At 37.1% G+C, this 20,957-nt stretch overlaps 2 protein-coding genes across 3 annotated transcripts in view; both read left to right on the top strand.

Moving 5' to 3' along the window:
* Positions 1–96, top strand: part of galns (galactosamine (N-acetyl)-6-sulfatase) — a 59,830-nt gene extending 59,734 nt beyond the window's left edge. The window contains exon 14 of the mRNA XM_067452109.1: positions 1–96. This exon is cut by the window's left edge and continues 553 nt beyond it. The gene's annotated coding sequence lies outside the window, so the exon portion shown is untranslated.
* A 1,324-nt stretch (positions 97–1,420) lies between these two features.
* aprt (adenine phosphoribosyltransferase) lies at positions 1,421–19,232 on the top strand. Of its 2 annotated transcripts, XM_067452001.1 has the most exons (6): positions 1,421–1,475; positions 11,454–11,526; positions 11,660–11,763; positions 13,824–13,957; positions 14,033–14,111; positions 16,686–19,232. In XM_067452001.1, the coding sequence occupies exons 1-6, from the start codon at positions 1,472–1,474 to the stop codon at positions 16,823–16,825; spliced, it is 534 nt and encodes a 177-aa protein (XP_067308102.1). In that variant the 5' UTR covers positions 1,421–1,471; the 3' UTR covers positions 16,826–19,232. The 2 variants fall into 2 exon arrangements, with proteins under 2 accessions (XP_067308102.1, XP_067308096.1); XM_067451995.1 differs by lacking the exon at positions 1,421–1,475 and having other exon boundaries at positions 11,343–11,526.
* The last annotated feature ends 1,725 nt before the right edge of the window (positions 19,233–20,957 follow it).

Raw genomic sequence — 20,957 nt, 5'->3', positions numbered from 1 at the left:
AATCTGTGTGTGTGTGTGTGTGTGTGTGTGATGGGTAGGTTTAGGGGCAGTGTTTAATCTGTGTGTGTGTGTGTGTGTGTGTGTGTGTGTGTGTGTGTGTGTGTGTGTGTGTGTGCGCGTGCGTGCGTGTGTGTGTGTGTGTGATGGGTAGGTTTAGGGGCAGGGTAACGGGATAGAGATGTACAGTATAAAAACAATTACGCCTTTGGAATGTCCCCACATTTCACAAAAACAAGTGTGTGTGTGTGTGTGTGTGTGTGTGTGTGTGTGTGTGTGTGTGCGCGCACATAAAAATATAATAAGATCTAAATATAAAACATATATTATAATAAGATCAATTTAATAGTTAATTTACTATTGAATTGATCTTAATATTATTTTTTCTGCAATTGTTATTGTACATATTTTACATCTGATATAACATTGTATTAGCAATACTACCCCCCCCCCCCCTCCACACACACACACACACACACACACCCCTATACACACACCTGTCCCACCCATTCTTTTTAAAACAAAGTTATGCCACTGAACACTATATTGCCAGATGTTTTGGGACTCCTGCACATGAGCTTCCCATTGTTAATCCGTGGGGTTTAATATGGAGTCGGCCCACCCTCTCTAACAGCTCCAGCTCTTCTGGGATCAAGGTGTTCTCTTTTATTTTGATGTGTGTACAGTGATTTAAATCATGGCAAACTCTTAAAAGGGCAATAAAATATGTTTACAACTTCTATGTGACTGCATTTTGTTCAAAATGAACAGTTTAACTATTGAGGCAATACATCTTTAATCCTTCTTCCAAAACGTTTTTGTCTGACCCTGATTCACTGTGGTTAGCATATGTTTATATTTTAAACCTGACGGGGAGGTTTTCCCGGGAAAGTGCGGACGTAGGCTACGTCACTCGCCTGAGCGTGAAAAGTTGCTCCGCCTACTTAAGCGCTTGTTATGTGTTAGTTTAGTTTTTTGTTTTATTTTTAGTACTTTTTAAGGTTACATAGTGTACATTTTAATTATAGGATTATAATGTGGGGATAGTAGTAAATCAGTTCGTTTTTAAAAATGTCTTTATGACATCAAATCAATTTTAACCTACTGCCTTCATTATTTTTTGCATGCCTTATATATATATATATATATAGAGAGAGAGAGAGAGAGAGAGAGAGAGAGAGAGAGAGAGAGAGAGAGAGAGAGGAGTTGGTTGGATAGATATGCAGAATCTTAAAATGTAGGCTACCTCATAATATCATTTTTTTTGTAATGTAAACTGTTACAGAAAAATACATCTAGAGGGATGTGTAAACTGTAAACTCTATATATTTTTTGTCACATACTTTGTCATATATTAAGCGATATGTATGTCCATTTGATGACGTAAGAGTCATGTGGTGAGGAAGCGCGTGCTATTGGTTGACTTGATCACGTGGTCTACTTCATTCTCAAGTCCAAACAGTCGCAGCGCGTGATGGTGGGGAATGGCGACGGCCGCACGAGGTCGCGGTCGGGGCGCTGGCAACAGCTGGGTTGAGAGTGGAGTGCGCATGGTAGGAAACGCAGGAGATTCTGGAAGCGATCCAGAAATGGAGGAGGAAGTGTTAGGTGTGGGAAATGGAGGTAATGAATGGAAGGTAGTGGAAAATCGGAAAAGAAAATCAAACTGGGGGCAGTTTTCAGATTCTGATAGTGATAAGGGGAAACATCAGTTAAGGAGAAGAAAGGAGGAATATAAGGTAATGATACAATTCGTATCTGAATCGGATTCTGCAATAAATCCACTGAAATTAACTAAAGCAATTAATGACGAGATTGGGCCGATTGATAATGCAAAAATGGTGAGAGGGAGTAAATTGCTGTTATTTTGTAAAGACAACAAGCAACAGAAAAAGGCACTAGGAATGAGAACTTTACTGGGGAAAAAAGTAACAAATTCAATTCCAGAAGAGAAAAATTGGGTAAGAGGAGTAATAACAGGGATCCCGACTGACATGACAACAGAAAGAATCAAAAATAATATCTCTGGAGCAGAAGTGAAGGAAGTAAGAAGACTTCAGTATGTCAAAGACAAAGAAAAGAAGGATAGTTTATCTGTGATGATACATTTTGTTGAGGATAAATTACCTGAAAGGGTGTATTTAGGATACATGAGTTATGTGGTAAGACCATATGTACCTCCCCCATTAAGATGCTTTAAATGCCAAAGATTTGGCCATGTTGCGGCAGTATGTAGAGGGAAGCAAAGATGTGCAAGATGTGGAGGAGAGCACGATTACGGTAAATGCGAACAAGGAGTAAATCCCAAATGTTGTAACTGTGGGGGAGAGCACAGCGCAGGGTATGGAGGATGTGAAGCGAGGCAAAAAGTCCTGAAAGTACAAAATGTAAGAGTGGAAGATGGGTTAACATATGCTGAGGCCCTGAAGAAAGTGGAAAAGGAAACAAAAACAAAAGAAATTAAGAAAGCTGCACCTCATATAATGAACAAAGGCAAAGAAGAGAGTGAGAAGGATCCAGTGGAGATTGATAAAGTGTCTTTTGTAGCATTTATAGTTGAAGTGGTAAATTGCTCAGCGCAAACGGAAAGTCGGACAGAGAGAATTAAAATTATAGTGAGAGCAGCAGAAAAGTATTTGGAAATTGAAGGAATTAATGTGGAGATGATCAATGAAAAACTAAAAGTACCGGTAGGGAACACCCAGACAGCATGTGGTGGAGGTTTGTAATGGTTTGCTAATATTCAGGGTTGCCAACTCTCACGCATCTGGCGTGATACTCACGCTTTCAGGCTCTGTCTCACGCTCTCACTCCGCCCATCTCAATCTCACGCCAAATTGCCAAACCTGCTTTTGATATTAAACAAAGCTATAAGCTTTAATTTTTTAAAATGTGTTTTAATGAAATTCAAACAATAAATAGCGTTTTGGCGCTAATGTGGCATAATGTTAAAGCCAGAGGCGTTGAAAAGCGGAGTTGCATGCTCTCGTCTCCCTGCGGTGCGCGCTGGTCACGTGGCCCATGAGCGCTCAATACTTCTAGCGCTGTGCCAATGAATTTAAATGGCTTAAGCGGATACACAACAGTTTCACCATATAGATGTTTGCTGCAAGTTTTGGTAAACAGTACAGCATAGTGTTAGTGTTTATTGATTATTAAGTCAGCCATATTTACAGGATCGTTTTATTATGGAGAGTGATAAAGATTCAACATTGTTAAAATTAATGTTATTCTTGTATTTAGCCCTCAGGTATTCCTTACTAATAGGTCACACTCATACTCATTAAATTATATTTATTGAATATTTTGAGGAGATCTTTTGGTACTAAATACTATTTGTGCAACAATTATTGTCAATAAATGACCACTTAAAATATTTTTCTTCTAATATTTGTATTTCTTCTAAAATTTATATTACAATTAGTGTAGTAATTAATGTTAAAATAGAGAATTCCAATTCAAAGAGGCAAATTAGAGTCATTTTGTGGCTAAAAAATATTAATGTTTATTTGTAATGCCATTAGGTGCCTTATGGCTCTTTAATAAATATACATGTATCTAATCTAGTTGCTCAAAAATATATTGCAGTCTTTGCATTCTAATAAATATTTAGATATGATGATCAAACACTAGATTTCTTTAAATGTGAAATTTCAAAACTTAAATAACTTGCATCCTAATCTTTTTAATGAATAATGATACTTATATAATCACTCACAAGTGAATATTAAGGAATGGCACATATAATTTGACCCAAGAAATGTTTAAACTAGTGCCAAAACAAACATATTATTATGTACAGTATATATACTAGATATAAACTGATACTGAATCAAGATCAAAAGCATTACCCCCCCCCCCCCCCGCCCGGCCCCCCAAAAATCTCACTCCAACCTGAACTTAAAAGTTGGCAACCCTGAATATTACAATGGAACGCAAGAAGTTTGATAGCAAACGGACAGGAATTTAAGAACTTTATATTAAAACAAGAAAGACGCCCAGATATAATTTGTGTTCAGGAGTCTTGGTTGAAACCATGTCTTAATTTTACACTTTTAGGATATATCGCGATACGTAGAGATAGACCAGGCGGAAATGGAGGGGGTATAGTAACTTTCATAAAACAAGATATAGGATACAGGATTGTAGAAATTAATGAAGAACATGAGGTAATAGTAGTTGAAATATGGGAAGGATCCGAAAGTATAAAAATAGTGAATCTCTATAATCCATGTAAGAAACTAAATATAGGAGATTTGGAAAAAATAGATGCTAATGGTAGACAAAAGATGGTATGGTGTGGAGATTTTAATTCTTATAATACTTTGTGGGGGAGCGAATATACAGATCATAATGGATTGGTAGTGGAAGAAATGTTAGATTTAAGAGGATTAGTGTGTATAAATGATGGGTCAGGCACTAGAATAGATATTGGAAGTGGAAAGATGTCAGCTATAGATTTAACTTTGATTTCAGAAAATTTAGCAAGGAAAAGTACTTGGAAAGTAATAAGTTACAATAATATAGGAAGTGACCATTTTCCAATATTATGTCAAATAGGAATAGATATTCAAAAAGAAAAGGTAGAGAGAATACAAAGATGGGCATTTAAAAAGGCAAATTGGGAGCAATTTAAGGAGATTAGTGAAGTGTATTTGGAGGGATTTTTCGGAGAAACAGACGATGTAGATGAGTTGAATAATAATATTTGTAAAGCAATACGGAAGGCAGCGGTAGAAGCAATAGGAAAAAAGAAATCAGGGAATAGAAAAAAGGTGGTTCCCTGGTGGAATGAGGAATGTAGCGAAGCAGTGTATATAAGAAATAAAGCTCTAAGAAAAGTAAGAAAAAGTATTAATTTTAATGATTTGATAAACTATACAAAAGCACAAGCAAAAGTGAGACGTGTAATAAGAATAGCTAAGAGGAAATATTGGAGAGAATTCTGTGAAAGTATTGGTGAAGATATTGAAATTAATAAAATATGGGGGATGATTAGAAAGATGAGTGGAATTCAGAGTTATAGTAGTATTCCAGTTTTAATAGATAAAGAAAAATCAGCAGTTTCAGATAAAGAAAAAGTAGAAGTATTGGCAGAAACATTTATGAAGGTGCACAGTAATGAGAATATTACAGAGGAAATGAGAAGACACAGGAGACAACGCATTAGAGAAAATCCAAACATTTTAGAAAAAAGAGGGCAGTCAGGTAGTGTAATAGAGGAACCATTTACAATGTATGAAATGAAGAGAGCACTCTCAGGGGTAAGGAAAACTTCTCCTGGAAAGGACGACATTTGTGTAGAATTTATCAAAAATTTATCAGAAACATCATTAAGTACAATATTAGGTTTGTATAATAGAGTATGGGAAACAGGGAAACTTCCTTCTGAATGGAAACATGGGGTCATAGTACCAATTGGCAAGCCAGGGAAAGACAAAGCTCAACCAAGCAGCTATAGGCCAATAGCTCTGACATCTAACCTATGTAAGCTAATGGAGAGAATGGTAATGTCAAGGTTAGTATATTTTATTGAGAAAAAGAGTTTATTTTCACAATACCAGAGTGGTTTTAGGAAGGGGCGTAGCACTATGGATTCTGTAATTAGTCTGGAGGCAGCAATAAGGAAGGCCCAAGTGAACAAAGAGGTAGTAGTTGGAGTGTTCTTTGATATTGAGAAGGCATACGATATGTTATGGAAAGAGGGTTTGTTAATGAAACTGGATAAAATGGGAATTACTGGACGGATGTATGATTGGATCATGGACTTTTTATTGAATAGGACAATACAAGTTAGAATAGGGACAACATATTCACAAATATATACAATAGACAATGGAACTCCCCAAGGTAGCGTGTGTAGTCCAATACTTTTTAACATAATGATTAACGATATATATACTCAAATTGACATAGGAATAGGGAGGTCACTGTACGCAGATGATGGTGCACTATGGAAAAAGGGAAGAAATGAAATGTTTGTAGTAAAAAGTCTGCAGGGAGCAGTAAATAAGGTAGAAAATTGGGCAAATGAATGGGGTTTCCGGTTTTCAATTGCAAAAACTCAGGTAATTTGTTTTACAAAAAGGAGGATAAATAGTAGAGTAAGTATAAAAATGTATGGTCATGAATTGGAACAAGTTAAAATGTTAAGATTTTTAGGTATGTGGATGGACTCTAAATTAACATTTGGCATTCATATTCAAAAGCTAATAGATAAATGTAAAAAGGGAATAAATGTAATGAGGTGCTTGGCTGGGGTAGAGTGGGGTGCGAGTAGACAGTCTTTAAGAAGAATATATAGCTCATTAATAAGATCGGCAATAGATTATGGTAGTCTGATATACAGCTCTGCAGCAGAAACATGGCTCAAAAAGATTGAGGTAATTCAGACTCAAGCTCTAAGGATTTGTTGTGGTGCATTTAGAACATCTCCAATACCATCTATTCAAGTAGAGATGGGAGAAATGCCATTAGAAGTTCGTAGGAGAAAGTTAAGAATGAGATACTGGATCAATGTAAAAGGACATGATGAATGGCATCCAGTTAAAAAGGTACTTGAAAACTGTTGGGAATATGAGTACGGAAATATAAAGAGTTTTGGTTGGGTAGCAAATAAGGAGGCACTGGAAACAGGTATAACTGAGATAGAAGTAGCTCCTTCTGTTGCAATTTCATCTATACCCCCATGGTTATTCCCAATGCCAGAAATAGACCTATTCATACATAATGAGATACATAAGAATGAATCAAATTTGCCATCAAAAGTAATCGTTCAACAATATATTATTCAAGCATATAACAACATGACTCAAATATTTACAGATGGATCAAAAGATCCGGAAACAGGTAGAGCATCTGCAGCAATATATATTCCTCAGTACAATATTAAAATATCAAAAAGAGCAACAGATCATATATTTGTTTTTACAACAGAACTGATAGCCATGTTATTGGCTTTACAATGGATAGAAGAAAAGCAGCCTAACAGTAGTGTGATATGTACAGACTCACTATCAGCTCTGCAGAGTTTAGAAAGTGGAAAATCTTTTGCAAGACAAGATATTTTAAATGAAACATTACAGAAGCTATATAACATAAAGCATTTAGGTGTAAGGGTGAGTTTTTTGTGGGTTCCTGCCCATGTCGGAGTAAAGGGAAATGAGGAAGCCGATAAACTGGCAAAGGAGTCATTGAAAGATCATGAGATCAGAATCCGAGTTCAGATGAGTAAAGCGGAAATTAAGGGATTGATTGGGACTGAAGTGAAAAAGAGGTGGCAGAGGTTATGGGATAATGAAATAAGAGGAAGACACATGTATAGAATACAAAGAAATGTGGGGGTGGAAAGAGCAACTATAAATAACAGGAAAAAGGATGTGATAATTACAAGATTACGTATTGGGCATACTTCACTAAATCAAAGTCTATATAAAATAAGTAAACATGAAACTGGTAATTGCGACAAATGTGGATATCCTGAAACAGTAAAGCATATATTATTAGAATGTATAGCATACAATAGAGAAAGACTTGAATTAATTCAGTCACTAAATGATAGGGGTGTAAGTAATTATTCACTAAAGGAAATATTAGGAGAAGGAACAAAGCATGACATATACGAGAAAGTATTAAAATTTATTAAGGATACAGAACTGGTAAAAAAGATATAAAGGGTTTCTATATAAGTTTTTTTTTTTTGTTTTTTTTTTTTTTTCTCCAAAGTGTACACTCTAAAAAATGACCGTGATTTTAACGGTGTAAGGTTGTAATATTCTACGGTTAAAAACTGTTATTTGGTAAACAGAAAGTTTCCGTAGGAGAGGTTCCGTACTATATACGGTGAATAACTGTAATAGATCTAACCTTATGCCTGTAACATTTACAAAAAAACAATGTAAAATCCCAACAGAATATTATTAGAACCCCAAAAACATATATTTTTTGTTTAAATCACAATGAACTTTTGTAAACTGTTAAACAGAATATTGTGTTATATTTACAACAACATGTGATTATAAACAAATTTGTTTGTTAAACCTACAAATATTGGTATCAACAACAGAGAAATACTGTAATACTTTAAAATCTATTTTGTTAATTTGATATCTAAATATTGTAAAAACTTATGTTTTAGTCAGTTGTTCTTAGAAATGTAAGTAATTTTACAAGTTTATGCACTTAAAAAATGTCTAAACATGTATTTGAATTGCATATAAATGTTCCATGCATTTTGATTATGTAATTTTGACAAACAAATTAATAAACTTAATGAAAATCTTATTTGTAAATCAAACATAAATGAAACAGGTAAGATTCTCAGATGAGAAGCTCACTACTGAGTTAAAGTACTATTGAACCAGTGTTGAAGTTAATGAGATAATTAAGAGACGATTGAACATTAATGATGAACACCTGATGATAACAATCAGAATCATTGAAGGAAAGAGAAACACGAGAACTACAACTGACTTCAGCCACAGCTTTAGATGAAATCAACTGAAGATAAAAGAAGACATTAAATCTCTGAAGATCTCATCAGAGGATTAAACAACTCCACAAACAGCATTACCAGCTTCATGCATTACTAACCAGACTGACTTTATTTGTGTAATTTATGTTTTAATGAAAATAATAGGTTTATTTGAAGTCACCATGATGGTGAGTAGTGTTTTCTTTAGTTGGGCTCTTGACCCTTGACTCTCCAACATTAGTTTTCTGGCTGCTTTAACTGTGTTTATAAAGCAGTTTTGTTATGGCATGGAAAGCAAAGCTAAAACATGGCCAGGTGATTTGGCTCGTTGTTCATGATGCTATAATCATCATCTAGTGATCACTGATCTTTTTCAGAGTCTAAGGTCCTTGTTATGTGTGTTAATTTTGTTTTATTCATAATAGTGGCCAACTAGCATTTCATTCTACAGCATGAGTTTCAGCAATGTTATGGCAATCTAATAATATGCACAGCTAAAAAAATAAAATAGAAAAGTGTGCAAAAGGTTTTAATCTATGGCACTTATTAGACACAAACAGATATCAAGAATCAGTGTATAAATCTCAACAATGGTGACAATCAATGAAAAGCTTCATGCTGCAGTGCATGCTGGGTACCACCAATCAAAACTCTCCCATGGGTCCCAGCATGCATTGCGGCATGAATAAATTATCCATCTGAATTGACAAATTTTCTTTGATTCTTACAACTTGTTTTTTTTTTACTTTTGCTGTTTTTCTTGTGACGTTTTATAGTAGCTTGTTTCATGTTAAGAGTAGATGTTTATCTGATTTTTTTTTTTGCTTGTCACCATTGTAGAGATACATACACTGATTCTTGATGTCTGTGTGTGTCTAAATTATGCTGTAGTTTAAAACTTTTTTTATAAACCTCCATATTGTTTGATTACAACAATCATACTGGCTATCATACTGCAAACCACATGAATATTTTTACACATACGGCTAATCAGCTTTATAACCAGAGCATTAGAATCTGAATGAGCTCAGTGATTCAACCACTACATGACGATTATTTAATCATCACTAAAGAGCCAAATCACCTGGCCATGTTTCTTTCTTGGCTTTCCATGCTATAACAAAAGTGCTTTACAAACACAGTTAAAGCAGCCAGAAAACTAATGTGAAAGAGATAAGGGTGAAGAGCCCAACTAAAGCAAACACTGTTCACCATCATGGTTATCATCAGGTGTTCACCACTAATGCTCAATCATCACTTAATTATCTCATTAACATCAACACTGCTTCAATGGTACTTTAACTCAGTAGTGAGCACACACATGAACACCGGGAAGTGTTAATTTAACATGAGCATTTTTCGGTGTGCTTTTCCATAATTCTTAACTGTTTAATTTACGTATAACTGGCATATATCAATCACATTCAGTTTATTAATACAATTACACAAATCTTACCCGTTAATCTGTGTATACTTAGAAATATGAATCACATTAAGTTTATTATTTTGTTTATGTAAAAAAAATCCAAATCCATTGAAAATTTATATGCAATATAAATACATAAATCTTATGCTTTTTGTTTCCTTTTTTCTTTTAGTCTTTACATTTTGATGTAATACTTACTGGTTTTATATTTATATTTATGTAAAAAAAAAAAACAGTGCCTCCTCTAACCACGCCTAATTTTGAATTTCATAGTGTGCATAGTTTCATAATTCTCTGGTAACGGCAGCTGCCAGCGTTTTCCCGTAAAAACAACAGTTTTTCCCCATAAAATTTACGGTAAAAAACCGGCAGCTGTGGTTGCCAGAACTTTACCGTAAAAAATACGGCAGTTACGTTTTAGGTTTTACGGGACAGGACCATATAATTTAAAGGTTTATACTGTAATTATTACAGTTAAAAACCATTTATTTTACAGGTTAAAACTGTATAATTTACAAATGTTATACATTTTTTTTTATTTAACAGTAAAACACCGTTAAATTTACAGTTTTTCGAAGTGAAAAAGAACAGGTCATTGTGTAATTAACAGTGAAAAACCGTAAATTGACATTCCCAGAATTCCCCACGTGACACTTCGCATTTGATGCATTTTCATTGAATTAACTATGTTTCTTCTTAGTTTTTTCTAATCACTTATGTACATTAAGGTTTTATTTTACATCTAATGTTGTTAAATTAATGTTTATTGCATTTTTTAAAAAGCCATGTCTGTTACCATGATGGTGTTTGGTGTTTAGTGTTTGTGTGTGCACCTTCTATATGTTAATATTGTCTCTCCAAAAGCTGCTTGTGATGAGCTTTGATTCATCATGTGATTCTCATCACCACTGTCATTGGTGGCTGTCAATCTATATCAAAGGTACATAACAGATATTAGCATTTCAATAAGTTGGTAAATTAATATTATTTCAGTTAAATATTTTTTTACCGTAATTGTTTATAGTGCACTGTGTACATATAAGTATTACAATATAAACTTTCAAATTATATGGTTTTGAACTGTAAAATAAACAGTTTTTAGCCATAATTACCACATTATAAACCTTTAAATTATATGCTGCTGTCCCATAAAATCTAAAACGTTGCTGCTGTATTTTTTATGGTAAAGTTCTGGCAACCACAGCTGCCGTTTTTTGACCATAAATTTGATGGGTATTTTTTTACAATGTACAGTTTTGAATGGTAAAATAAACGGTTTTCAACCGTGATTATTACATTATAAACCTTTAAATTATATATTGTTGCCCCGTAAAAACTAAAACGTAACTGCCGTATTTTTTACGGTATAATTCTGGCAACCACAGCTGCCGGTTTTTTACCGTAAATTTTACGGGGATTTTTTTTACAGTGTATTCAACCAAGTAGTGCTCCATACTCCAACCCAGTAGGTGGCGGAAATGCACCTTTAGTTGGTTTGCCAACCGCCATATAAACAACAGAAGAAGAAGAAGAAGAAGAAGTCGCAGCGCGTGATGGCAGAGAAACTGGATTTGATCGCCAAGTGCATTAAAACCTTTCCTGATTTCCCCACGAAAGGGATTCCGTTCAAGTGAGTATTCACATGCGGTGTGACTTTAACCTGAGCGAGCGTTACACGCGTCGCGGAGCGTTCATGAGGAACAGGGTCTGGTTGAACACGTGTAGTAGTTTCAGATTGTCTGTCCTGTCCTGGTTGTTTTTAGGGATGTTTTCCCAATCCTGAAGGATCCGAAGGCAACGGCTGCAGTGACGGATCTGTTTGAGGAGCACGTGAGGAAAACTTACCCTCAGCTGGATCTTATAGTCGGTAAGAAGGCGTTTAGTAGATCAAGGGTCAAAGTTACACTCCTGATAAGCCTTGTGGGAGGAAAAAAAAAAGGGATTCCTATTGGAACCGATCTTAATATGGGATTAAATACATATAACAGTTTGAGATTTACTAAGGTATACCGTGTAACTTAAAAATAAAATAAATAAAAACTGCAGGTTTTGGTTGTGCTTCGTCTGCGCACGACTGTGGATAAATACTACACTTCACATCAGATAATGCTTTGCGATAAACTGTTGGGGAGATACAAAGGGCAATTTATCCGTTTTACAAAATAATTGCTTGAAGCGTTAATCGCGATATTGAATTGATTTGCATAGACGTGTAATCATATTATAACAATTTACATTTTTTCAGTGAAACTTTATTCTTTGGTGTCTGTTACACACATGTAGTGACTATAGTAATAACAGTAAATCATGCATAGCTACAAGCACCTAAACCAAAGTGCATGTTGTTAATTAAAATTACTCGATACTTAAATGCATGGGCGTCAGAAGCAAATAAAAAGTGTGTGGGTCCTCTTTCTCAGAATCTATTTTTACTGGAGTAAGGTTGGATGCCATACTTACATTAGATACAAATATACCGCCGTTTACTAAACGATTGATTGGGCCAGACAAAATTACGTAAATCAGTGAGTTATTAACCGTGGCTATAGTGTAGGGGTAAGACAAATGGTGTCAAGTGGAGACGCAAATCGATCAGAGATACGAATCTGTTTCGCGTGTAAAAAAAACCCAGTATTTTTCACACAATGTACTTATCTGTCCAGCTCTGTTTCCTCTGTCCTATAAACGGCCTGATGATTTCCTTGTTCTATGAAGTCCCTCCTTCAGAAATACGTAACGAGTTCAGATTGGGCCAGCGCTTCCCGCGCTGTGATTGGACAGCAGCTTAGCGCACGTTGCCCGGAAAGGTCCCGCCTCTTAGGGTAGATACGCGCGCTCAATGTTATTGCAAAAATGTCAATATTGCCTTATCAATTTGAGCCGGAATCAGACCCGGAGAATATCGAAGAGGATCGATTACAACCTGCTCAGGAAAGACTTTTGCTGGATGTTTCAGAACGGTCAGCTGTCTATTCAGGAGTTTAAACTGATCATTACAAACACTAACAATCGATGGTGTCTGAATGAATTACTACACTTTTATATGCTAAGTTTTTCGGATTAGTTTCAATTACCATCTAACGTTAGTGAACAAAGCTAAACAGCGATGCACTTTGTGTCATGAGTTACATAAACTGTTAAACGGACCGACTTAAATAATAAAATACACTTACCGGTTGTGGCTCATTAACAACGCCTTCTCCAGACAAAGAGGGAACTCCGTCGTCTTTTAAGATTAATCTTTCTGCGAATCCGGCATTAAACTGATTGAGATTGAGGAAGCAGTCCTCAGCAAAATGTGCTGCACATAGTTTTAAATTGTGATTATAATTTTCCAGAACCGAGTTAACCATAAACTGTAGCCATTGATCTCTCCGTACAGCGTCCGTGGGAAGGCCAGACAAAGGTGATTTGACTCCGGGATGAAAATAACAGCGCTTCAATGGCATGGCGACACACACACTCTACAAAAACAACGCTTCCTATTCTCGACCTGCGAGAGCAAAAGGACCACGCCCCCGAATCTACGTGTTCTTGTGGGCGGGGCTTTAGTCAACAGACGGTTCTAGTGCCGTCATCACAGCAGGAAGTGCAGCGGTGTCGTCCAAACCGGCCGCTCGCTGTCGGCTTTGAAAGGGAACTTCTGTTAAATAAAATATCTCGCTTGGCATTGAACTTTATAATTTTACAGGTATTATTTATGCTCTAACAGCAACATTACACACTAACTAAAGTTTGAAAGATGGAATCGTGAAGAATGGGACCTTTAAATGTATAACTAAACAGTAACGTGGACAACTTAAAATAAAGTTTAACCACTTGTAACAAAAATAACTTTATAAATACAATAAAGCAATACACAACAAAAATGTATGAAGAAAACATGTTTCAAATTTATTAAAGTGCAAAATAATAATTTTCTCGTAGGAATGGATGCTCGAGGATTTCTATTCGGGCCGCTTCTGGCTCAGAGATTGGGAGTGGGATTTGCTCCGATCAGGAAGAAAGGGAAGCTCCCTGGCCCCACGCTATCAGTCACATACAGTCTGGAATATGCAGAGGTAGCTCCAGTTTATGAGCGATACAGGAGCACATCTAGTGTACTGCAGTTATAACACACGCCTGGCTTCTTTCAGGCCGAGGCGGAGATGCAGGAAGGAGCCGTCTCTGCAGGGCAGAAGATTCTCATCATCGACGATTTACTGGCCACTGGAGGTGAGAGACTTCTGAATGTGGTGTAATCCACTGACAGCAGCAGCGTAACACCTGTCTGTCTGCTGTCTGACTGGTCTGTCTGTCTGACTGGTCTGTCTGACTGTCTGACTGTGTCTGTCTGTCTGTCTGTCTGTCTATCTATCTGTTTATCTGTCTGTCTGTCTATCTATCTGTTTATCTGTCTGTCTGTCTATCTGTCTATCTATCTGTTTAACTGTCTCCCTGTCTGTCTATCTATCTGTTTAACTGTCTGTCTGTCTATCTGTTTAACTGTTTGTCTGTCTATCTGTCTGTCTGTCTGCAGCCTGACTCTCTGTCTGTCTATCTATCTGTTTATCTGTCTGTCTGTCTGTCTATCTATCTGTTTAACTGTCTGTCTGTCTATCTGTTTAACTGTTTGTCTGTCTGTCTGTCTGTCTGCAGCCTGTCTGTCTGTCTGTCTATCTATCTGTTTATCTGTCTGTCTGTCTGTCTATCTATCTGTTTATCTGTCTGTCTGTCTGTCTATCTATCTATCTGTTTAACTGTCTCCCTGTCTGTCTATCTATCTGTTTAACTGTCTGTCTATCTGACTGTCTATCTATCTGTTTATCTGTCTGTCTGTCTGTCTGTCTATCTATCTGTTTAACTGTCTGTCTGTCTATCTGACTGTCTACTGTCTCTCTATCTGTCTGTCTCTCTATCTGTCTGTCTCTCTATCTGTCTGTCTCTCTATCTGTCTGTCTCTCTATCTGTCTGTCTCTCTATCTGTCTGTCTCTATCTGTCTCTCTGTCTGTCTGTCTATCTGTTTGTCTGTCTGTCTGTCTGTCTGTCTGTCTATCTATCTGTTTGTCTGTCTGCCTGTCTGCCTATCTATCTGTTTAACTGTCTGTTTAACTGTCTATCTATCTGTTTATCTGTCTGTCTGTCTGCCTATCTATCTGTTTAACTGTCTGTCTGTCTGTCTATCTATCTGTTTAACTGTCTGTCTGTTTAACTGTCTATCTATCTGTTTATCTGTCTGTCTGTGTCTATATATCTGTTTATCTGTCTGTCTGTCTATCTATCTGTTTAACTGTTTGTCTGTCTATCTGTTTATCTGTCTGTCTATCTGTTTATCTGTCTGTCTATCTGTTTATCTGTCTATCTATCTGTTTAACTGTCTGTCTGTCTATCTATTTGTTTAACTGTCTGTCTGTCTATCTGTTTATCTGTCTGTCTGTCTATCTATCTGTTTATCTGTCTGTCTGTCTGTCTATCTATCTGTTTAACTGTCTCCCTGTCTGTCTATCTATCTGTTTAACTGTCTGTCTATCTGTCTGTCTATCTATCTGTTTATCTGTCTGTCTGTCTGTCTATCTATCTGTTTAACTGTCTGTCTGTCTATCTGACTGTCTACTGTCTGGCTGCTGTCTGTCTCTCTATCTGTCTGTCTCTCTATCTGTCTGTCTCTCTATCTGTCTGTCTCTCTATCTGTCTGTCTGTCTATCTGTTTGTCTGTCTGTCTGTCTGTCTATCTATCTGTTTGTCTGTCTGTCTGTCTGCCTATCTATCTGTTTAACTGTCTGTCTGTCTGTCTATCTATCTGTTTAACTGTCTGTCTGTTTAACTGTCTATCTATCTGTTTATCTGTCTGTCTGTGTCTATATATCTGTTTATCTGTCTGTCTGTCTATCTATCTGTTTAACTGTTTGTCTGTTTATCTGTCTGTCTATCTGTTTATCTGTCTTTCTATCTGTTTATCTGTCTATCTATCTGTTTAACTGTCTGTCTGTCTATCTGTTTAACTGTCTGTCTGTCTATCTGACTGTCTACTGTCTGGCTGCTGTCTGTCTCTCTATCTGTCTGTCTCTATCTGTCTGTCTATCTATCTGTTTGTCTGTCTGTCTGTCTGCCTATCTATCTGTTTAACTGTCTGTCTGTCTGTCTGTCTATCTATCTGTTTAACTGTCTGTCTGTTTAACTGTCTATCTATCTGTTTATCTGTCTGTCTGTGTCTATATATCTGTTTATCTGTCTGTCTGTCTATCTATCTGTTTAACTGTTTGTCTGTCTATCTGTTTATCTGTCTGTCTATCTGTTTATCTGTCTTTCTATCTGTTTATCTGTCTATCTATCTGTTTAACTGTCTGTCTGTCTATCTGTTTATCTGTCTGTCTGTCTATCTATCTTTTTGTCTGTCTGTCTGTCTATCTATTTGTTTAAATGTCTGTCTGTCTATCTATCTGTTTATCTGTCTCACTGTCTATCTGTCTGTCTGTCTATCTGTCTGTCTGTCTGTCTGTTTATCTGTCTGTCTATCTATCTGTTTAACTGTTTATCTGTCTGTCTGTCAGTCTATCTGTTTAACTGTCTGTCTGTCTATCTGACTGTCTACTGTCTGGCTGCTGTCTGTCTCTCTATCTGTCTGTCTCTCTATCTGTCTGTCTTTCTATCTATCTGTTTATCTGTCTGTCTGTCTATCTATCTATCTATCTGTTTGTCTGTCTGTCTGTCTGCCTATCTATCTGTTCAACTGTCTGTCTGTCTGTCTGTCTGTCTATCTGTTTATCTGTCTGTCTGTTTATTTATCTGTGTGTGTGTGTGTGTGTCAGGAACCCTGTGTGCGGCGTGTGAGCTGATCCGACAGCAGCAGGCGGAGGTGTTAGGCTGTGTGGTGGTGGTGGAGCTCAAGTATCTCAATGGGTCTGCCAAGCTGCAGCCAGCGCCGGTGTTCTCTCTCTTACAGTACTGACGGTCTCCAGCTTTCACACAACCACACGCTTCTCACAAACATGAAGAATTACAAACCATCCTGTAGTAACACACTTTACCCCTCTAGGGGTTTGATAGTCTAAATTCCTCCAGGACTGGGTTCCCACTCGTCCTGGAAAACATGGAAAATGGATGACGACAATTTTCTAGTCCTGGAGAAAAAAAAAGAAGTAAAATGTTCTGGAAAATCTTGTTGTCCTCCTGGAAAATTGTATTATTATCTTATTATTATGAGCTTGTGCTGAAGTGATTGACAGCTATTATAAAGGGAACACTCTTTATTTGCAATCTGTATATTCACAGTTTGCAAAAGTGTTATTTTTTTCATGCTGCAAAGTTTTAGGAATGACACGTTTAAATGCAGGATTAAATCCAGAATTGTATTGATTGACATGTTGATGACCAGCATTGGACAGGACAAAACAATTCTGATGTCGAAATAGATGAAGTGTAAATGCAGACCTGCCACATGTTCTGTTGTGTTATGGGTGTCTTTGTTGTTCATCAGCTTTGTCTTTGCCAAATATATATATATATATATGTTTTGCTATGATATTGACACTGGCAACATTGAAACTATTGTCATAAAATATGATTAAGAGCTCATTAAAAACTGATTTTATAGTTAAGTCATGGCAATAGATTATGGACGCTGGTTTGGATGTCAATTTTTCTTGCAATTGCAACTGTACATAATTGTGATGTGTTATAAAGTCAGAATTGCGTAATATAAACTCACAATTGTTTTTCTCACACAGTTGTGAGTTTTCAGTGGGTACGGAAAGTATTCAGACCCCCTAAGTTTTCACTCTGTTCAATTGCAGCCATTTGCTAAAATCCTTTAAGTTCTTTTTTTCCCCTCTGATCCTCTTCCATTCCTCCTGCAGATCCTCTCCAGTTCTGTCAGGTTGGATGGTAAACGTTGGTGGACAGATTTTCAGGTCTCTCCAGAGATGCTCAATTGGGTTTAAGTCTGGGCCAATCAAGAACGGTCACTGTGAAGCCACTCCTTCATTATTTTAGCTGTGTGCTTTGGGTCATTGTCTTGTTGGAAGGTGAACCTTCGGCCCAGTCTGAGGTCTTGAGCACTCTGGAGAAGGTTTTCGGCCAGGATATCCCTGCACTTGGCCACATTCATCTTTCCCTCGCATCCAACCAGTCGTCCTGTCCCTGCAGCTGAAAAACACCCCACAGCATTATGCTGCCACCACCATGCTTCACTCTTGGGACTGTATTGGACAGGAGATATTTTTCTCCACACATACCGCTTAGAATTAAGGCCAAAATGTTCTATCTTGGTCTCATCAGACCAGAGAATCTTATTTCTCACCATCTTGGAGTCATTGGGGTGTTTTTTAGCAAACGTTCATGTGTCTTGCTTCAACTGAGGAGAGGTTTCCGTCGGGCCACTCTGCCATAAAGCCCCGACTGGTGGAGGGCTGCAGTGATGGTTGACTTTCTACAACTTTCTCCCATCTCTGCATCTCTGGAGCTCAGCTACAGGGATCTTTGGGCTCTTCTTTAGCTCTCTCACCAAGGCTCTTCTCTCCCTATAGCTCAGTTTGTCCGGACGGCCAGCTCTAGGAAGGGTTCTGGTCATCCCAAACGTCTTCATTTAAGGATTATGGAGGCCACTGTGCTCTTAGGAACCGGAAGGGCAGCAGAGAGTTTGGTAGCCTTGGCCAGATCTGTGCCTTGCCACAATTCTGTGTCTGAGCTCTTCAGGTAGTTCCTTTGACCTCATGATTCTCATTTGCTCTGACATGCACTGTGAGCTCTAAGGTCTGATATAGACAGGTGTGTGGCTTTCCAATCAGTATAATCAAACAGCTGGGACTCAAATGAAGGTGTAGAACCATCTCAAGGATGAGCAGAAGAAATGGGCAGCACCTGAGTTAAATATATGAGTGTCACAGCACAGGGTCTGAATACTTAGGACCATGTGATATTTCAGTTTTTCTTTAATAAATCTGCAAAAAATTCAACAATTTTGTTGTTCTGTCAATATGGGGTGATGTGTGTACATTCATGAGGGATAAAATGAACTTGAATGACTTAAGCAAATCGCTGAAATATAATAAAGAGTGAAAAATTTAAGGGGGTCTGAATACTTACCGTACCCACTGTATATCTCGCAATTCTTACTACTTTTCTCAGAATTGTGGGATATTAAGTCCAATCCTGAGGTAAAAGACTTTCAGAACGGCTAGTTTATATCTCTCAATTTGACTTAACACAATTGCGAGAAAAAGTCAGAATAGTGAAATAAGTTGTTGCATGCACTTTTTATTCTGTGGCAGAAACAAGCTTAATGTATGATGAGGAACTCGTGTTAAAATGGTTTTATACTGAAGTCATGGCAATAAACTGAACACTTTTTAAAGGTTCCTTGTCTCTTATTCTCGCCGCAGTAAAAGATAAAATGATTGGTGAAAAAGAGTGGGAACCCTGCATGACCTTTAGCCAGAGACGGATGGCCTCTAAAATCCCAGACTTTGATCAGGTACGACTTTCGGGCAGTGATGGGAGAACTGGAGCTTCTGGAAACTTTGAATCAATCGCTTGAGAAAACGATTCAGTTTAAAAGCGCTGGAATCACCCAAAACAGATTTTATAAACCAGATCATCTATTAGATGATTTATTAATTGCACTAATCAGTGTCTAATGCTTTTTTATTGATCTTGGTGTTCTGAAGATGGGGTCCGAATGGTTCAGAACTAATGAGCCACAAAGGTGTGTTTCTCTCATCACTACGCAGGATTTCGTGATATTTTTTGAGATCAAAATGACTGATTTTGTGGTAATTTTCAGAAATGTGTGAAAAAAAAGTCATTGTTTAAAAAAAAAAAAACATACATTAGGATACCACATTTACCACAATATCAGATGTATGGTGTTAGATGTTTATTTAGGTATCTTACTAAAAAAGGCTAGCCCAGTGGTGCACTATAGCATTAATAACATGATCGCTAAGGGTGGGAAATACCTGGGGAAAAGTAAATCACAGCAGTAAGCAATTGGCTAATATAAAAACTTCCCAAATAATTCATCAGGTAAACAGTCAGTAATGAAATAAGAACTGATAAACAAATGATAGGAGGACAAATAAATACAACATAAGGATAGATACGGTGTTTTTTAGTTATTTTTTAACGTTTAAGTCAGGCAACTGTTTTTTCTCAGTTATTTGATGGGTAGCCTCCAGCCTATATTAGGTTGCTTTCACTTTAAAGATTACTGCCTACAGTACTACACGGACCCAATACATCAGAAACGTATTCACTCAAGACACCGCCAAGACGGACATTTAGGCATAAACATGGGTGTATGTGATTTTGATTGTTCAAGAGCATTAAGCCTATATAGAACAGATCTGTAAACTCACAGAGAATCCTCAGCCAGTCTGACATCAGTCCGTGTGTCAGCAGCAAATTGAGTGATTTTTTTTTTTTAGTAAAAAGTGATTATGCGTCTTGATTGCACGCCAAAATGGCATACGATTGGCATATCATAAATACACCATTTCATGAGATCAGTCTACCAGCATAGGTCAATACAAGTCACAAGTCCTGCTCCATGGTCTCATTGAGTGCGTTTACATGCACACCAGTAAGCTGATAACTCCAAAAAATCGTCTTAGTGAAACAATCAGTTTTTCCCTTTTACATGCACACCAATAATCTGACAACGCAAGTAAACCGCATTTACATGACTTTATTAATAAACCGGGTTATATCCTTGTAGTGACGTCAAAAATAATAATGTCTGTATCTGACTCGGGAGTATTGCTATGTAACGTCAGTTGTGATGTTATTAAAGCGTGTCAGCGGGAGATTTACGGCTCAGGTTATCCCTCATGCAGTTACTGCAGCGTTTGGGCTGAACCTCTTCTGCCGCAGGAGATGAGAACACATCTTTACAGTTTTCTGGGTCTTAAACGTGTCTGCGTTTGTGATTTATGTCCTTATTTCATGCAAAACGCTAGCTCACTCCGTCTAGATGTGTTTAAATCTGCCGTAAGTTTGCGTGTTTGTCACCTATCACACATGCGCTCTTCAGTAAGCAGGTTAATGCGTTAACATGCAGCGCAGAATCGGGGTAATGTGATTCG

This window comes from Pseudorasbora parva, chromosome 1 (assembly GCF_024679245.1).
Source record: "Pseudorasbora parva isolate DD20220531a chromosome 1, ASM2467924v1, whole genome shotgun sequence".
In the NCBI taxonomy this organism is placed as follows: domain Eukaryota; kingdom Metazoa; phylum Chordata; class Actinopteri; order Cypriniformes; family Gobionidae; genus Pseudorasbora; species Pseudorasbora parva.
This window is presented reverse-complemented; position numbering and strand designations above follow the sequence as displayed.

What these genes read in the sequence shown, in the direction of transcription:
- aprt (XM_067452001.1), top strand. An exon ending in ACAGTCTGGAATATGCAGAG is followed by an intron (nt 13,958 to 14,032) that starts GTAGCTCCAGTT and finishes GGCTTCTTTCAG; the next exon opens with GCCGAGGCGGAGATGCAGGA. An exon ending in CGATTTACTGGCCACTGGAG is followed by an intron (nt 14,112 to 16,685) that starts GTGAGAGACTTC and finishes TGTGTGTGTCAG; the next exon opens with GAACCCTGTGTGCGGCGTGT.